This window comes from Amblyomma americanum, chromosome 8 (genome assembly GCF_052857255.1).
Source record: "Amblyomma americanum isolate KBUSLIRL-KWMA chromosome 8, ASM5285725v1, whole genome shotgun sequence".
In the NCBI taxonomy this organism is placed as follows: Eukaryota; Metazoa; Arthropoda; class Arachnida; order Ixodida; family Ixodidae; genus Amblyomma; species Amblyomma americanum.
Genome location: NC_135504.1, coordinates 38,178,438 through 38,197,610, shown reverse-complemented (window position 1 = coordinate 38,197,610; position 19,173 = coordinate 38,178,438). Strand labels below are relative to the sequence as shown.

The 19,173-nt window shown below is 47.8% G+C and overlaps 2 protein-coding genes across 2 annotated transcripts; both read right to left on the bottom strand.

Moving 5' to 3' along the window:
• Positions 1-1,628: 1,628 nt before the first annotated feature.
• LOC144101392 (uncharacterized) lies at positions 1,629-4,425 on the bottom strand. The gene is made up of 3 exons (XM_077634536.1): positions 4,268-4,425; positions 2,913-3,352; positions 1,629-1,975 (listed from the first exon to the last, which is right to left on the bottom strand). Coding segments are annotated over exons 1-3 (453 nt in total). The 5' UTR covers positions 4,280-4,425; the 3' UTR covers positions 1,629-1,974.
• An 8,957-nt stretch (positions 4,426-13,382) lies between these two features.
• Positions 13,383-15,997, bottom strand: LOC144101391 (uncharacterized). The gene is made up of 3 exons (XM_077634535.1): positions 15,847-15,997; positions 14,193-14,747; positions 13,383-13,548 (listed from the first exon to the last, which is right to left on the bottom strand). Exons 1-2 carry the CDS (start codon positions 15,856-15,858, stop codon positions 14,196-14,198), a joined length of 564 nt encoding a protein of 187 aa, XP_077490661.1. The 5' UTR covers positions 15,859-15,997; the 3' UTR covers positions 13,383-13,548; positions 14,193-14,195.
• Between the last annotated feature and the right edge of the window lie 3,176 nt (positions 15,998-19,173).

The window sequence follows — 19,173 nt, the reverse complement described above, 5'->3', positions numbered from 1 at the left end:
CTAGATAATACAATACATAGACGAGTACACGTCCTCTTGTTGAAACGCTGGCAAGCATCCTGAGGTTCACCCCTTTCTTGTTCACTTTGCGTTGTCAAGAAATCCATCTACATGCTCTCCATCTACCATCGGATATTAAATATAGCAATACTAGCCGAAAAATTAGTACTTAATGCTCGCGATAAACAAAGATGGGGAAGTATACCTTAATTACTACGCGCACGCATGTATCCTTTGTCAAATTGTGGCCAGAGGTTTTTGAAAGGACGTAGAGCACACAATACAACGCAATATTATTGCAGTTTCGTTACAGTTCCTGATCTAACGTGAAATTTAGCGTCGTCTGGTGCACATCTATATTGGTGTTTGATTTGCAATAGAGAACGCCTCTTGCAGTGCCGAGTGGCTAGCCAGTGGTAATGTTGCGAAAGGTCTGAATTTCCGCCGTCTACTAAGACGAAGGATGCAGTACTTCCTGTATGCCTCGTGGCAAGCGGCGACGACATGCCACATTTAATGTAACACCAGGCGAGCAAAACCTCGAAGCATTGATTCTTGCGAATAAACTGCTGGGACCAATGCACTGTGTTGTCTTTCTCTGCAGAATTTTCGTATAAAGCGCTGCTACATTTCGGAACAAAATCAGGGTGTTATCATGAAAATATGGTACTATCGCTTATTTTGACTTGTCGAAATGAGAGATACACAATGAAAGACTGCGAATGATCTCGTTTGAACACACAAGCCCTGGCAAAAATTTCTCATTCAACCAATTCCCACCAGAGGCACTTTAGAATACCGTGATTTGGAACACACTGACATTCTTATTTCTGATACACTCTGAAAGCTTTATAACTAAGGTTTCCAAAATTTCAAAAGTTTCTAGAGTTTTGTACTGGTAGGCACGTGTCATGGATATTGCTTTCTTGTTTATAATGTTTCTCTCCAGCATCAGGCTCTGTCCAGTTAACAACCAAACATGAGAATGAAAATTGTTTTATATCTGCCTTACTTATCAAAGAAAAACAAGCTACTATTTTCGCAACTATTGTGTACATGACAATCTCTGTGACACCGCACGGCCACATCTTTTCGCGAAATAACGGCGTGAAGCAAATACATTCTTACTTCAGTAATCACTTTTCCAGGCTGATCTCTTAAGCAAGCATTATATTCGGCACCCGAGTGTGTATTTCAATATCTGAGCGCGTTGTGGCTGGCTTCCGAGAGACAAGTACTTGATGATTTCTGGTGTTTAGGATTTTCTACCCTGTCTTTCTATGCAATGTGTGAAAAAAAAAAGCTCGGAAGTAGATAAGTTTGGTGGCAAGTTCTACTATCTAAATTTAAGTACCGGTCATTCAGGTGGCACATAGAGGTTTCTGCATATTTTTCGTGCTTCCTGTGACTCTCTTAACCGTCCCTCATAACTCAGTGGAGGTCCTCACCTGTTTTGAGGCAGTTGTGACTACTTTCTTTTTATCACAGTCTCCTTATTTCTTAAAAGAACCTAAATAGTAAGTCTGTAGAATCTCCGCTTAGTACTTCATAATAATACCATTGTTTGAAATTTGGAATATTGATATGGCATTGGTGCCCACGTGGTGTCACAAGTGAAAGTCTATAGATATTCATATGGCACGGCATGATGCAATTTTTTTATTCAGTACAGACCATTCAGACAAGCTTGTCAACGATGCAGAAAATAATTGAGCAAAAAAAAAATCCTTCTCAGCTACCCCAGAACGCTAATAACAAGTCTAATTACAGATTTGGCCGTCGACTCCTCTAATTTGGCGCTGATGTGTTTTTTTTTTTTCAACTTAAATCCGCGTCGAATGACATGAGCTTGATGAAGTCTTCCTAAGCATATATATAATTTAAAAATCTATGGCCAAGTCAACTGGCGTAAGTCCAGCGCGTTGACGTGCCGATGAGGTGTGGTCATCCATTGAATCTTCCAGTCGTCTGTGCTCTGTAACAGAAAGAAATCATCATTACTGACGGAGCAATCAACCGCCATTCCGAAGCTGTACGAACTAGTTTCATTATATGAAAGTGCAATGACAAACGTCAGTTGTTTAATGCTGGGCAAAAACTGTTTATAAAAACCACACAGCTGTTGAGGTTTTCGATAGTCTTCTGGAAATGTCCAGAAAACTGTTTTTCCTCTCTTGAGACCAAACTGCAATCTGCGTTGCGATGAGCAACGCAATAATACAATGGGCCAATGTTATATTTCGACTGGGCAACGCGGTAAAGCAATTAGGGTCGAATACAGTTGCGTTAATATAAGATTTAAGCACGAATTATGCGTCCTACGAACACTGAAGAAAGCTGAACGGCCATTAGGCATCTCTGGAGCAACAGCTACGGTAATCGGTATATACGTCGCTTCAAACGGCGACCGATAATGCATAAATGCTTGTTTTTTTGGCTTGGTGCTAGTCTTTAGGTCAATACTGATGCTAATTGTCTTCTCTAGCAAGACCGGTGGATGACTAGGGAGGAGGGCTAATATTGGAATAATAGCGCACTGTTGCCCAAACCTCTTAAGACAGTTCTTGAAACCAACAGTCCAGTATAAGTTTTACAAACCAAGCCTGAAAACTCTATCAGGATAAAGCTGTTTGGACAAAAGCAGCTACGGCACCGGTTGCACTGCAAAGGTTTTCATACCACTGATTAGAATGTTATGAAAGCTGAAAACGCCAGATATCAAATTTCATGACATTGCAGTCAGTGGTATGCAAAACACTTGCCGAGCAAACGACGAATATAAATATCTGAGGGGTCTTAGCTGGACCCGACGAATTGTAGCCTTACAGTCGTGGTATTGCGACCTAAACCTTTTCTGTGATTCCTTTCCACTTTATTTCATCTCAGGAGTTTTCTGTCCCAAAACAACTTACCAGCCCTTGTATCCGTAGCCTCCGTAGCCGAAGCCGTGTCCGAGACCGTAGCCGAAGCCGTGTCCGTAACCACCGTAGCCGAAGCCACCGACGGCGACAGCCGGAGCAGCGACGGCAACAGGGGCAGCAACGGCCACGGGAGCGGCGACGGCCACAGGGGCGGCCACAGCCACAGCAGGGCGAGCAGCGACGACAGCGCCACCGTAGCCGAAGCCGTGTCCGTAGCCGTGACCGTGTCCGTAGAGGCCGAGCACGTGACCGGTGCTGACGCCGTAGGATGCCGACACACCCTTCACGACGGCGGGGGCAGCGGCGACGGCGACGCCGCCATAGCCGTGGCCGTAGCCGCCGAAGCCGTGGCCATAGCCGCCGTAGCCGCCGTAGCCGCCGACGAAGCCAGCAGAGGCGGCAGAGACAAATCCGAGAAGGGCGACGGCCAACTGTAGAGCAAGAGAGCAAACATTGCGACCAGGTCAATGCGTTCTCAGAAGCTAAGATATGTCCGTAATGTTTCTTGCACTTTCGATGAGCACGCGGCTGAAACTCGTGCCCCGAAGACATTCACACTGAGAGTGAGTAACCTTCAAAATGTTTCGAGGACATACCTTGTAAGGCACAAGCATGTTAAAACAAGGCTTAGTTAGCAGTCACTTGGTTCCAGACTTGAATTACGAAAAGACGTTAACCCGAAGCGTGGTCGGTATAACTTGCGTTAAGGCGAAAGGGAAATTCAAAAACAGGGTCGCTGTAATGGGAAACCTTGTATAACTTTTCGAAAGAAGTGTCCGTAAGTCGGATCTAAATTTTTAAAATATTCACTCTGCTCATTCCTGGCTAGGAATGGTGCGCTGCAGACATGAACGGGTCCGTCTCCAGCTGATAGTTGTCGATAGAAAGCATTTCTTGAGCGTTTACTTAGTTTTTGCCGTTATGCTGGGCAGTAGTGCAAAACTAAAAAAACCAGAAAAGAAAGTACGTTAACTGGCGCATTCAATGGCCCAGATTGGAGTAGCCTACCGCACACATGATTAAGCCAGCTCAAAAAACCTTGCAGTCGATCGCTTTATGTTCAGTTTAACTTTTAACTTGACGTTTAATACTTTCTAAATTATTATTTTCTAGCAGCGTGGTAAGTCTAACCAGCTGTTAACGCCTCCGCTGGCGTTCGTGCATCGTCTGACCCAAAGCTGACCTTTTCATGTTTACCTCCTGTCGCTGGGACCTTCACCTGAACCCCAGTTTCGAGTGCTATTGAGACAGTGCAATCCTGCTTTCTTCCGGTGAGCGCACGAGATCTGTTAAGCTGAGCCGGCGTCCTGTCTCAAACGACAGACACTCTAGTTTTCTGTACTCACAAGGGCGTTCATGGTGAAGCTGTTAGTTCCGCTAGTGGACGAAGAACACAAGAGACAGTGAATGTGGAACCACTGGGACGATTCCTCCCGTTTTTATACTCGAAATCGCCGCCCGAGAGTGCAGGTGACCGCTGGCGTGAACGAGAGGTTTTTCACGCAGAGAATAAGCAAAAAACCGGACCCATGGTAGCCAATGGTCGCCGTGGGCTGGATTCTCTTTCGGAAGCAGTCGGAATGAACGGAGTGGAGGGTAAGTGGGAGAGGAGGAACTGTATAGTGGGTGGGGTGATGGCAACAAGCGATCGCATCGAAAGGGTCGGCGGAAAGCCCTGGCCAGGCTGGCGCGTTCCAGCTTTCCACCGGACAGTCCAAACAACGCCTCTCGCGTTCCCTCTCCTCTCCGACCGTGCCGAAACGTCGGCATTAAAAAGACAAGAACCTATACGCGGGCCACAGTGAAGGCCTCGCCACTCTCCCCGCAACTACCGGCACCGCCCCGCGCTCTTTCTCTCTCGCCTTCTCTCGCCCCGAACGGGACCGTCCGAGAGTGACGCCGGGTCCCGTCCTGGATCTCATGCCAGCCAAGGCTGCCGGACCGAGCCGAGGCGTTTCGGCCTAAACGAGAACGCGCCGGTCGCCCCACGTGTTGGCGTAACCTGCGCAAACGCTTGGGCCGCGGCGCGGCTCCGTGCACAACCGTCGATGAGCGATAATTGCAATGCGCCCAGAGTCTTATCTAGCCCCCAGGGACCTCCCAAGCGTTGCTCGGGCAGCCGGGTCACTGGGGCAATGCCCCGTAGTCTTTGACCTTCTTTTTCTGTGTAATCCCTCATTACTGAGTACGTGACAACTTCGGGAAGTGTTGTCGTGGTATGAGAAGGAACCTCCGGCTCCATTCTGAGTAAGCGGATGGCTGAGGCAATGCGGTGAGGAGCCGAAATTGACGAATCTTGCTCTACGCTGATGACAATAGAGCAGCAAACCCTAAAGACATTAGGCGGGAAATGAACACCGAGGACAATTTCTGGCACAACGCGGGTCGAAGATTAGGGGGTGACACTAATTATTCTCAAATAACCGCTGCTCTGTGCTAACGCGCCGCGATGGCAAAGCGGTTAGCACGCTGGGAAACTTAGCCGGAAGGCCCGAATACAGTCCCGTCCGCGGCGGCCACGTTTCGATGGTGGCGCCCTTGCGTTGTGCGATGTTAGCGCACGTTAAAGAGCGCAAGATAGTCTATAGTATTCCGGAGTCCTCCACTTCCACGTCCCTCATAAACGATGTGCCACTTCGAGACTTTGAAAACAACAATTTAATTTTTTTTTTTGCAGATTGCAGGTTATTTTATTTCTTTTTAGTTCCCATCACTAGTGCATAGCGTGAATTTGCTTCTTAGAGTCCTACACCGCTCTCAAGTCGCATTACAAGCGTCTCACCTTGAATTCAAAAAATAAAATGTGATGCTGCACTGGCTCCTTGTACACAACCACGGCAGCAGCAGTTGTCTTTCTTCCTCAGAGCTGCTCACCTACGAAGCGAGAGACAGTGACTTTGTTGTTCTACAGGTCTCAGATTTTCAAAGGAGAAGTACAGTGATTCGCTTCCCTTCCTTCCTTTTCCTCGGGCGTAAGCGTAAACAACGCCAAGCGCCCTCTGGCCTCAGCTTGTCCAACTACTGACCTGGTCTGGGCCGCTTATGATGACGGACAAAAATGTTCGTCACAAATCGTAATGCCTATGTCTTTGTAGGAATGCTAGTCTCCGTACATAGCGTAAACGGTGCGGGCGAAGCATGCCTCCGGCTTTTACAACGAATGCTGTATACGGGGATTTCTCTTGGGTTGAATTGCGTCGTAGTGTGTCCTGACCAAGAAGATTCCTTTCTTCAGCAGGCCCATTAGAATGTAAACAGGCTGGACGGGGATTGAGTGCTCTTGGGGATAGGCCTTGTTTGAATACGCGACAGAGATCTTGTTGGTCCACATGGCTTTTGAAGTGAGCGCTCCCATCGGAAGGAACACGGACCAGAGGATAGGAATGGGACAAAGAGTCTCTTTGTCGCTTCTTTACCTCTAGTAAGGAAGAAAACGCTGAATTTTTTACGACGCCGCCACAAGAGCTAACCTAAATAGACTCAATATGTACCATTTGATAGAAAATATAGCAATGCTTTAGCGTTGAAAGAGCTCCACGGACGTTTCGGTAAAGCCTCAAGTTTGTCTTTCGTGGGGCAAAAATTTTGAATATTGGAATATTGTGAGGTACTATTATGGAAATATTGAAGGTAATGGTTCAGTCTTCCGATGCGCAGTAAAGTCGTTCAAAGTTTTTCTATCGCTCGCATTCAGTAGTTATGACTGCCACCAAAAAGCAATGAGGGACGTTTTTGAAGAGAACAAAAATGTTATGGACAAAAAATGCGAGCCTGCCAAGGGAAGATCTGCGGATATATGGATTGATATGATGAATTGTCACATTATATGAAAAAATTACGGTCATAAACTATTTCACGTTGAAAAATGCTTTTGTCCAGAATTGCTGGTATGTTTTACTTTTCCTGAGAAGAACGTTCACTACTTAAACGGCCTCGTTGAAAATGACAAGAAACAGCCAAACAGGAGCAAAATACAACCAAGGCCATCCTTATTTTCCAGATTGCTCTCGAGGGATGCCAGCGGCGACGGGGGCTTTAGCCAGAAACCGATGCAGCGTCTGGCTCCACGACCACTGCTGTTGCTGGTGCCAAATAAAGCGCCTCGCTGGCGCCTAACTACAGCAAAATGTGAGCGGTTGTTATTTCATTGCAAGGAAATTCAAGGTGCCTAAACAAGAAATTCTATTCAACCGAGTGGTCCTTGCCTGAAAAATGTTCACACCGTTCTTAGTTCTTCCGTATATTCTCCTGAGAAAAATTATTCTCAGCGCCATTCTTTCTGTGCGGGCATTCAGTGCGTCCTTGTGTAAGCGTCAGTGTTTTGTGTGTCTTTATGTGTTGTACGAAAGTGTAAGAGTGTGTCCGCGTACGTGTGTGAAAGTGCTCAATTTGCTTTCTAGACTATGGCGACAAATAATCAGTAGTCATTAATCATAATAATAATTGGTTTTGCGGGAAAAGAAATGGCGCAGTATCTGTCTCACATATCGTTGGACACCTGAACCGCGCCGTAAGGGAAGGGATAAAAGAGATAGTGAAAGAAGAAAGGAAGAAAGAGGTGCCGTATAGTGGAGGGCTCCGGAATAATTTCGACCACCTGGGGATCTTTAACGTTCACTGACATCGCACAGCACACGGGCGCCTTAGGGTTCAGTAGTGATTGCACGTCTTCTTTTCAAGACATTGGGCACCATATGTAACATTTAGTAATACACGCACTGCCGCCTGTCAGCCCGTTATAGCTCGTTGTGCAATTGGCGGTGGGGGCTGGGCAACATTAGTTTTCTTTCTTTTTTCTCTGCCAACACTAATATATGTCAGGCCGTTATACTTAGTGGCACGGGTAGTGACGCTTTATTTTTCGTTCTTTTTATCGTCCCGCAATAAGTTTTGCCATATTCACATTACTTAGTGACACGGGCAGGGACACTTTATTTTTCGTTCTTTTTATGGTCCCACAATAATTTTTGTCATATTCCCATCATTCAGTGGCACGGGCAGGGAGGGATACTTTATTTTTCGTACTTTCTGTGGTTCCACAATAATTTTTGTCATATTCCCTGAAGGTCCCTTACCAAAGCTCTAAGGATAGCTCTGACGCTTGATGCGAAACAATACCCTTTCGCATGTAAGCACGTAAAGTCACAGTGCCTATTATAGCCGCACCGAAGCAGGCTTAACATGCTTTCATTTTGGTCGCCGCATTTTATTTAGCGGTCTTCACAAAGGTAATGTGACTTTTAAGGTACTTCTTTCAGCAATTAACAGCAGTAACTATACTGGCACTTTCTCTGGGTTAAACAGCGTCTTCGTGGTACGGCGAATGGGGATTCTTTGCAGGTCCACGTGTCTAAGCCCACGTGTCCGCCACGTGCTTCATATGGGGACAAGTTTCCCAGTGCACGTGTCCCTTACTGAACTTGTAAGTGTCATTTAAGGAACACGTTGATCACATGCTCACTACGTTTCAATATAAGGTCCCTTCCACTTGTCCATTACTGGACGTGGGCGTATCCCTTGACAAACACGTGTACCAAGTGCTCACCACGTGTCTCCATACGCTCTAAACCAGAATACACCTACACTGGAGTAAAAAAGGGAGTAAGTGCCCTCTTGCGCACTCACTTTTACTCCTTTCTATTTAGAGTGTAAGAGACACGTGATCTAGTCTACGTGGTGAGCACCTTGTACACGTGCTCCTCTAGGGACACTTCCACGTCTAATACGGAATATGCGGACTACACCTATAAGAGAGTAAATAGGGAGTAACCTGTCCTTAAGAGCACAACGGAGTGCACTAGAGGACAGCCTACCCTCTTTTTACTCCCTTATGTTTAGAGTGTGGGGTGTAAGTGCTCTCGAATATATGCCACTTGCGATCATGTGATCCAGCTGGGTTTTGAAGTAAGCAGTGTTAATGGTGAAAGAGTAAGGGTAAGTGGGTCACAATGCTACTCTCTGTTACTTTTGCACCACAACAGAGGGCGGAAACTCCGTGGATCCAGCGTTTTTGTCCTCCCTGCCTTTCTGTACTCGTTTATTTACCGCTCGAAAATGCCTCCGATTTAAGGAGGTATAAGCCGACAGTTTGAAATGTAGCTAAAGGCTCTGGCTACTAAAGCTGCACATGCGGCCAACAATAAAACAAACAATCCGTGCCACCGAAATGCTGCTGGAGTAATTCGTGTGTTTTTTTTCATCTTGTCTCAACAAACGCCGCTAAAGGTTACAAAACTAAACCTTTCAAAGCGCTGATAGAGTCTCGGCTTTAAGCGGCGCGATAGCTCGCGATCGAGGGCTTGATATGTCGAGCCACTTTCTCCGTGCTAAGTTTTTGGTCACCGCACCGAAGATTCAGCTGTGCGCACTTCCTCGAGGGCTGAGTAACTGCCAAGAAGTTTTCTCAAAAATAAAGGCAAAACTCCGAAGGCGGGCACCTATTCTGTTAATGTATTGCAAAGTGAAAGACACCGAAGGCCGCGCCAACCAGTCAATGGGTTTCATTAACACATGTCGCCCAGATTACGCAAGTGCCATTTCCGGAACGAATGTGACTGCTTGTAGTTAAAAAAAAAAAAACCGAGAACCCATGTGCCTGCACACGCTTGAAAAGCACTGTTTACTACGCCCGATTCAGAAGCATTGCTACGCCCACTATACGCAGGCCCGCTCCGGATTACCATACGGCCAAGGTCCCTTCAACGCCAAGCCTTCCGTTCCAACAGACCGTTAGGTTGTTCGCGAAATAAATAAAAAAAAGGAGACGAAGAATTGTAAGTACGAGCCACGCCTTTTTGCAATGCGCAGACAGAGCTTAAATTCAGGCGTTGAAACAAAACTGAGATTCAAAACCTAACATATCGCCTCCCCCGTACTGTACCAGGCCCGAGCTTCATGCACTGTGGCGAGTCCTCATGAATATTGATTGCACACAGCCCGGCCTCGTGAGTCCCGCCAGTTCGATAACCAGCACAACGGCTGAGCCGTAAAGCCGAACGAAAAAAAGCGCCGCACCAACTCTGTGTGGAGCGGACAGAGGCGGTGAGTTAATCGCCAGCAGAGATAGCCAGAGCCTGCGTTGGGTGCTTAACGGCTGCACGAGGCTGACTACTGTAACTAGTGCGGCGGTGCGGAGTTGGCCTGCAACCAGAGTGACCTCGAAGAAAAACAGCGTAGCGCCGTCCGCTCAGCAGCAGCCTTCGGTGCAATCATGCACGCGCGCTCATACTGAGTGAAGAATAAAGATTCGTACCGAAGTGGTTCCTACGTGATCGATTGCGTCAAAAGAAAACATGCACAGTGGAAGCTGTGAAGCATGCCACAGATTCCGCGGATTGAGGCGCTGATTGTTTCGATTAAGTATGCCGTATGATTTTAAGTTACTTGAAATCAGGAGTGCATCGCTATGCCCAGTGTTCATTAAAGAAGGAATGAGGTTGAAAGGAATCAAACGGCGGATGTGGAGACTCGGAACGGATATGCTACCTCCCGTACGTAGGGGTGCTTCTGCTAGAGGTGACAGCAGGCACATGGAACAGGTGGGTAAAGGTAACAACCAAATAATAGGTAAAAATAGGTCAGAGGTCCCAAGTTGCACATCGCTAATTACTTTCGCATAGGCTTGCTGTTCCTTGTTTAGAGTAACTTCAGCAGCAGCCCGCTTCCCCCAATCCCATCATTCAGGCCTTTAGCGTCCTTTAGGTCACTTCAGGTTGATTTTATTCAATTGAGAAGAATAAGATCATGCTGTGGTTCATTATTTAATTTATGGAAACATTTTTACACGGTGCTGTTCACTCGTTAGATGGAGCCGTCCCTCTCATCAGCTTGCTTAGTCTTAGAGTCAAGATGCATTTCCGCCTGGTAGCTGAAACCAAAAATCAGTTAGTACCTTCACGCTGTACTCTTAACCTCTCTTTTATGTGCTTGTTTCTTGGATAGTTGATTTTTGTAAGCTTTTTTGTTCCCACAATAAAAAAGGGGAAATAATATTTATCTCCAAATAACATGGGCAGTGGCATTGCTGGTTTTTCAATGCTGCGCTTAACAATTTTTCTTTATACTTCTCTGATGAGAATTTATTTTTTGCTCTACATAGAAACATGAAATAAACGACTTCTCACTCTCTTAGACTCTAAGAATTTACTCAGCGTCTCTTCTACGTTCGCATGCAATCGAATTCTACACCATGGGCCTACAAAGACTCATAGCTTGCACATGTGAGCCTGAGTAACGCCTTCCACGCACATGAGGCTACCTTGCACACGAGTTCATTTCGAAAGACGAGGGAGTAACCTAATTCTGGCGTTGTTCACATAATATGTCCTTTAGCGTGTTATTTCATCGTCCAAGTTTCTATTCTGTTCCTGCATTGCTTTGATATCGGTTATAAGTTGCTGCGATTAGTTTCTGAGGTTATGAGCCCTGCTTCCAATTGTCCTTTTTTTGCTTTATGTTTTTGTCTGTTTTCTGCGCCTGATTCGTAATAACGCTAGTCACAACGCTGGGGTAAAGGTTTCAATATACTAAAATTAGCAAACATACATAAATAAAAGCTGTATGCGCAGCAAAATATCCTTCCGAGAGCTAAAGTGGTACAGTGAATTATTTCAGTTTCTCCTGCAATAAAATGGCATTCAGGGAATCGCGTTTCTTATGTGCGGCACAAGATTCGGCCAATATTAATTGGTTTTTTGGGGAAAGGAAATGGCGCAGTATCTGTCTCATATATCTTTGGACACCTGAACCGCGCCGTAAAGGGAGGGATAAAGGAGGGAGTGAAAGAAGAATGGAAGAATTAGGTGTCGTAGTGGAGGGCTCCGGAATAATTTCGACCACCTGGGGATCTTTAACGTGCACTGACATCACACAGCACACGGGCGCCTTAGCGTTTTTCCTCCATAAAAACGCGGCCGCCGCGGTCGGGTTCGAACCCGGGAACTCCGGATCAGTAGTCGAGCGCCCTAACCACTGAGCCACCGCGGCGGGTATTCGACCAAATAAAAGAGAAAAAAAAACGTTTTCAGCCGTACGTTATTGTTTTCACAGCGCCTAGACAGGAAAAGTTTTTTTGCTTGGCGCACTTCAATCGCGTGCTGTCTGTGCACCGCCCTGACCTGCCAACAGCTCGATCCTCTGAGCTTTTCCTTAAAACGGGTATGTCCTGATCCATGTTTCGTGCAGTTTCATGAAAATCACCGGGCAAGGCTCGCGAGTCCTATATACCTTTTCACATTCGGCTTTTTGAGCACAGCCATATTTCTGCTGTGATGTGCTAGCTGCGTTCTGATTGGTCGATTTCATAAAAACATCTACTACGCGTGCGCAGCTCAGTCCAACACGCACGCTCGCTCTATCAAGCTTTGAATAGCGAAAAGATCTATATTTGGAAAGGTGGTCGCAGAAGCGAGCTTCACAGCTGTGTACCAAGTGATGTAAGGAAGCCTCCACTGCGCTGTGCTCGATGAAGGTTCGAAGGCCGCGGAATGTATGGCGACTACTCCAATAATAATTCCTCAAGAAATCTTTTGCAATAGTACCCAAACAAACACTTGTTTTATGTTTTATGTACGTGCTTCTGCGTACATTGACCCATTTTCTCAAAAAGGTTCTTCTAAAGTGCCTTGCTCAAGAAATATGAATACGCCCCCGTTCACCACGTGTCTATCTCAGGGAGCAGCAAAGACTGGATGATTGTTCACTAGGAGTGTATTTCCAAGACTGCGAGTGACATAGTCTCGGGGAAACTAAGAAGTCAAAGTACTCTTTCCAGGCTAGGTCACGTCTGCTCGCTAACACTAACAAAATGTTGTCTTGTACTAGCAAGAAAGACCATCAGAAAGACTAACGGCATGGAAGCTGCGGAAACTTCCATTTCATTATCGGCTACACAAAACCCTAATAGTCTCAGGCGAGCAGATAAAACCTGCACGCCACCTGCTGACTACTTTCGAGCTTTCAGTACACGCATGTCTACTTTTGAGCAAGTTATGCATCTTAAGGCACTTGGGCGCAACGTTGACTTTAAATTTCAACCAACGTTTATAAATCGCGAAAATAAATCTCGTGTACGGAGAGTGATTTTAGCGGCGGGTTATTCGTCGTTGAAAATGACAGGGAACAACTTGGGACGAATTGTTTTTTTTCTTTTGCCAGCATTCCTTTATTTCTCAAGCTTTGTTACAAGCAAAGCGAGGATATGCACAATCGTAGAAAGAAAATAAGAAGAGAGGGAGCGGAGTATAGATACATAGCTTGTGAAGAGAAAAAAAACGTTTTTTTTCGCGTAGTAATTCTCATGAATGACTAAATGTGCGCGCTAAGCAGCTCCAAGTGTTCCTTGCCTTCTTTAAGCCCGGTTCCCAATAAGATACATAAGGGCACAGGCGGCCTTTCGCTGGCTGTGCCTTCTTCGTGTTTTTGCTTGATCTACCGTGAAAAGTGCAGAAGCGTAGAGCGTGATTCGTTTTCAATAACTTAAACATTTTATTAACGACAACAACCAATGACTCCGTGCCCACAACGGGGCCAAACGCAGGCTGGACGCTCGCGCAGTCCTCGTCCCAAAAGCCGCTCTTCTGGCAGGACCATCCATTCACTATTTGTTTCCTAAGTGTTGAGGTACCACCTGCAAAAGATAATGAAAATAAAATAACACAGACATGCATCACTCCCAACAGAAAAAAAAACACAAACCCTAAAATGCGCTAAATACCGGATGCCAGTGCCTGGAATTAAGTTAGTGCCCTTAATTTAAACTCAGTCATCTTAGCAAGATCACTCAGCAGTGACGACGGGTCAAAGTGTCGAATATCAACCCAGATTTGTACGGGTATCCCCACTTATAATCGCCTTTAGAAATGTACAACACGTAAGTGCCTGGGAAAAGGATTTTATCTCTTTCATTTCTCCAAAATCTTAGCTAGAGGACCGTGCATCTTAAAACATCTCTACATCGGCAGGCTACTTGCTACAATCAAGATAGCCGCAAACCCGAAGTTCACGTAATAAAGGGCGGATATCTGCACCATTAGATTTTGTAAGCTCTTTCAAGAGTTCACACGCCGTTTCGAGTGTTCCCAAGAAGAAAACAGGAGATGATCTGTTCACAGTTGGATCCGTTTGGGGGCCTTAAGAACTCTAGGGTTGGGAGTTGTCTCTAGTTTCGGCCCCGCGAGAGGTACGTTGGCAACTTCCTCACTCTAGAGACACAGCGGACCACTGTCCACCGCATTCGGTTCTTAACACGTTTCCAAGTCGCGGACCACGTACCGCTTAGTACTTCTTGAAGCCGAGACCGTAGCCGCCGTAGCCGCCATAGCCGAGACCGTAGCCGCCATAGCCGCCATAGCCGAGACCGTAGCCGCCATAGCCGAGACCGTAGCCGCCGAGGCCTCCATAGCCGAGACCGAGACCGTAGCCGCCGACGGCAACGGCAGGAGCAGCAGCGACGGCAACAGCCGGGCGAGCGACGGCGACGGGTGCGGCAACGACGGCAGGTGCGGCAGCGGCGACGGCACGGGTGCCGTAGCTCACGCCGTGGTTAACGTGGTTGGCGTAGGAGGAAGCCACAGCGGGACCGGTCCGGCCGATGGCAAAAGCGGGGGAGGAGACGACGGCGACACGGGGACGGACGGCTGCGGCAACGGCGACCGGGGCGGCACCGTAGGCGAGTCCACCACCGTAGCCTCCGAGTCCATAGCCGCCGAGGCCAGCACCGTAGCCGTAGCCGAGGGCGCCGCCGTGGCCGTAGCCGATGCCTCCGACGAAACCGCCGTGGAAGCCACCGGCGTTAGCGGCGGCGAAGAGGCCCAGAAGGACGGCGACCTGCAGGGAAAATGGTAGCTTAGTTTCAGCGTCTGAGTCCATGCCCAAGTCCGTGACTACAAGTCTTCTGAACTTCCGCAACGTATAACTAATCGCCTGCCTTCCTGGGAGCTGGTGTTCGTTCAAGCCAGCAGAGTCTAGTGCAAGGATTTTACGATGATTTGATATGCCCCACGGCGGAGTCGACCCAAAGGTCCAGGATGGCGCATATGCTGCTTGAAATGCAGTACCGTAAGCCTTCCAAATCGCTGTGACTACAGTTTAAATTATACCTTACCGCAATACGAAAGGGTGTATTTTAAATATTGCTGATTGTAGGCCCACGTATACTTTTAGCAAGGTCCATGTTCCGCGAATAATGACCTCCTAAGCTTTAACCCAAGCAACACAGGTAATCGGCCCAATAATGGCAATGGCTGGTTTCACTCTGTGCCTTTGTATGACCGGCCTTTGAAAATATCTTTCCAACACTGGGCAGATTAGTTGTGCTGCTGGGATCAGTGTAACATCGAGGTGCTCCAGAGGTTGTTATGTAGTGCGCACACTGATACCTGAACGAGCGTGGCGATTATATCCGCTATAGGTTAAACGTTTGGAAGCTGTCGCACAAAATTTAATTTCTTACGCTCATATGATATTATTGAAGGCTAACGCACTTCAGTGCCTTTAAATCACCACGATATCTTACCAAATGTTACACTTAGTGTTATATTAAGTAGATAACTGTCAATTCCGCAACTCTAACCTTGTTCTCTGTGTTGGTAGGCCATTAACGCAGGACGTGACTAATTTGCGGAAAGTAAGTTGAATAGGCAATGATCATAGTTTCTTTTTTTACGTTTATCCTGGTATTACCACATTATTCCGCTTTGAAAAGAATAATGAACTATACGTCCTTGCTATTGGTGGGGGGGGGGGGGGGGGAACTATACAAAGCCTGATCAAAGCCCAGCATAGTGACCACAGTTCTTGGGGGGGTTTCGGTGGTATACACAAGGAACAGCGCAGCCCTCCCAGTGGTACACAATCAGTCCTCTCGCCCCGTCGTGACGTTCGTTCTTCGAGGTGCGACGCTGCCCCACGAGTAGGGTATACTTACGAAGGCGTTCATGGTGGCTTTTGGGAGTGAACTGCGACTCGGGACCGAGAAGACCAGTGACTGCTCTGGCTTCCGGCGGCCCTTATATACTTCGAGCAACGCTGCCCCCTCCGTCCCATCGCCGAGAAGGAGGAGGTCAGCAACGCTGGACGCAAGAGAGAGTGAAAAAGAGAGAGAAAGGGAAAGATGTGGGAAGGGGAGGAGGACCGCTTGACCCTAAAGCCCAGCGTGCAGTCCGGCAGGAGTAGCAGCCAATGATCTCGGCCAGGGATCGCAGTGGCGAGGGGGTGGCGGAGTAGCGTTAAGGCCGCCGCCTTGGGCGTGTCGCCGCGGCTCTGCAGCTGATGCAACGGACGAAACGTCGCTGTTCTCGTCGCCATCGTCCGGCCCGCGCTCGTGGCCAAGGTCGTTCATGGCGGCGTGCCTTTCGCTTCTCGATACGCCACCGCACGTCGCTTCTGTCCTGGAGCGGACGACGGTATAATCGCGGGGCGAGGGACGGAAAAAAAGGGGAAAAGCCCGAGAGGGTCACTGTGACCTTCTCCGCCGCTGGCTGTGCTTTCGGTGTGTCCAGACGCTCTCCACCGTTGGGAAGGAAGTGTGACAACAGTGTTAATCGGCATTGTATGCGGAGGTCTTCGCCTGCAACGCAGGGATCACGCTTTGTGTTGTTGCTTCTGCTATCGCTGTTTCATCGTAAGCGACTCTCGGAATTTCACCACTTCCCGAAGGCACGTCAATCGTCCGCCTCTAATGCCGTGACCCTAAGGTCGTGACTCTAAGGTCGTGACCCTAAGGTTTTATACTATCAGCACTATGCGGCAACGCATGCTGGAAGGACGTAAAACTTTAGTACGAATAACATCTTTAATGATGTTAGCAGAAATATAATACACCGACACCTACCGGAACCTCACATGGCTGACCAGCACTGTCCGGCAGGCAGTGCATTAGTTTTTGAAGATAAAAATTAGTACTAACATTGCAGCAAATATCCTAACATGGCTGTCATTTTCAGAGAAGATCGCGTATGAAAAAGTAGGCAATTTATGAAATACTGCGATGTAACTGTAACAAAAAGTGCATCGCACGAATACATGATACAAATACCTCAATGAGAATGCTCTGTATGAGTATCATGGAATAGGTAGCTTTGTAGAAGTAGACCGCAGTCATTTTTTTTTGTTGATTTCTCTCTCTCTTTTTTTGTACACATGACAATGGCCAACATCAGGAAACCGCGCATCTTAAAACTCAGTGTTTTTGTTAACAAAAAATATAGATGAGCACGCCTCGGCTGAAATGCGCACGAGCAAAATATGTGCAAACTAATAAAATGCTTTAAAGAAAAAAGCATGGAAGCTTTTTATTTTTTGAAGAGCCAGTTTCTCAGTTCATCGATAAAATCATGTTTTCATTTTTTGCAGTTTCTTTCCAACGGGGTTGATTTTGTGCCCAATTTTGTGCAGCCCCCTTGGTCCTGACTTCTTACTTACTGTAGGGACTCTTTCCCCGGCCCCATTCACTTTCCTTGGTCATGGTGTACCGGCCACCGATTTGTCGCTATTCTTGTGTTTTCCCTACTGTACACAACAACAGCCTACGCTGCATATTTGTGAGCCTAGAGAACAAAAAACTGCAAATAGTACACCCTAATCAAGACCAGCAGGTGGTCCAGAGCAAAAAGGGGCAGCCCAGCCCGCCGCCACGCTAAGTGGCACGCTTCACTTTTCTTTTTTCTTTTTTTCAAAAGCCCGCCTGGACCAAGCACGGCCCAGCGCCGGCCTACACCCTCGCCCCCGTCCCTCGCGAGAGATACATATCGATACGTCACGTACGCCGGACGCTAAGCAGAACGCGGGTACGGCGTGGTTACTGGCCCCGCGCCTTTGCGGCTGCCTAACGGGACTCCAGCGGCGGTCGTTTCGCTTTCAGCCGGCAGACGCGAGGCAACGCACGGCGTTGAATAAGAAGAGTGCGAGATGAAAGGGTGTTGGGCGAGTGAATGCTCCGCCGCGGCGGTCGCTCGGTCATTTGGCCTGGACCACTCCCGACTGCATGCCAGCACATTTTGCCGGCGCGCGCGCACGCTCCGAATAACGTTTGCGTTTGGCGTGAGCGGGGAGCGTGTGTTGTTCGTGAGCGCGCGTATTACCGGAACCCTCGTTAGCCCGCCTGGCCTGCCTCCTGCCTGGCCGTGGGAAGTGCTGCCGCTACACGGCGCCGCCGGCCGAGGAGGTGGAGAAAGAGGAAGGCACGTGGGGAAGTGAGAGGTCGCGGGGCGGCGCGCGAGACGCGGAGAGTTCGCGCGCTTTTCTTCTTGCCGCCGCGCCGCGGCAACCTTGCTTCCGCCGGGGGAGAATTGGCGCGAAAATGCGGCGCGCGTTTCGGGACAATTTGTCCGCGGCGACGTGAAGCGGTGCGGGGGCTTCTCGCACAATGGAGCGCGCCGCTACGGATGTTTGCAGAGCTAACGGCGCGTGAGAAAGAGATGGCGGTTGTCTGTGAATGAAGGCGGTTTTTATTTTATTTGTATGAATACTCTAAAGCCGCTTTCATGGAGAAAGCAAGTGGGTTTTGATATCAAGTAAAATCATTGCACCGGCGAAATCAGTGGAAGCACTGCAGGGGTTAATCCTTCAGGGATTAAGTTTGTTACTGCGATCATTAGTCTATTAAAGAGCAACAATTAAATCTGTCAGGGCCCAACTGCGAAGGGACATTCCTGTCACAGCTATTCTTCTTACGGACTAACCTTAGCTAGCGAGGGGACTAGATAGAGTTGTTATTCCATTTTTACTCAGTCAAGGGTATTCTCGGGAAAACGCGTGTCTGGCCTGCTGCTATGCACGCAAGAGGGAAGGACATGAAGAGGGAGAGAATGAATGAAGGCTGTAACGTAGGAGCAAGGCCACTAACACAGCGGGTTACGACATATTGTATGGGCGAACAAGGAAAAAATCTCATGAACACCTAATTACATTATGTGCTGGCAATGGAATAGCATTCGAAGCATTTGGCGCCTTGGCCGGAAGTGACTGGTTGTTCCCAGATTGTTCTTTTTTTTCTGGACGGCGCCGAGTTCTTGCTCCGGATAGGGTTCTTTGCCATCGTATAAAAATGTTCTTCTATTACGGCAATAAATTCTGCGTGCAAGAAAAGTAAAAAGAACAGCTACAGAAATCAAAACGCAAAGTAATAAGGAAGTTGATACCCAGCAACATGTTATCACACCTCAGTAGACCCTATTCACAATCAGTTTTGATGGACGCCAGGAGGGCCCTGCCTGGCTACCCTGTACCCTCTCAGCCGCCATACTTTTGCGAG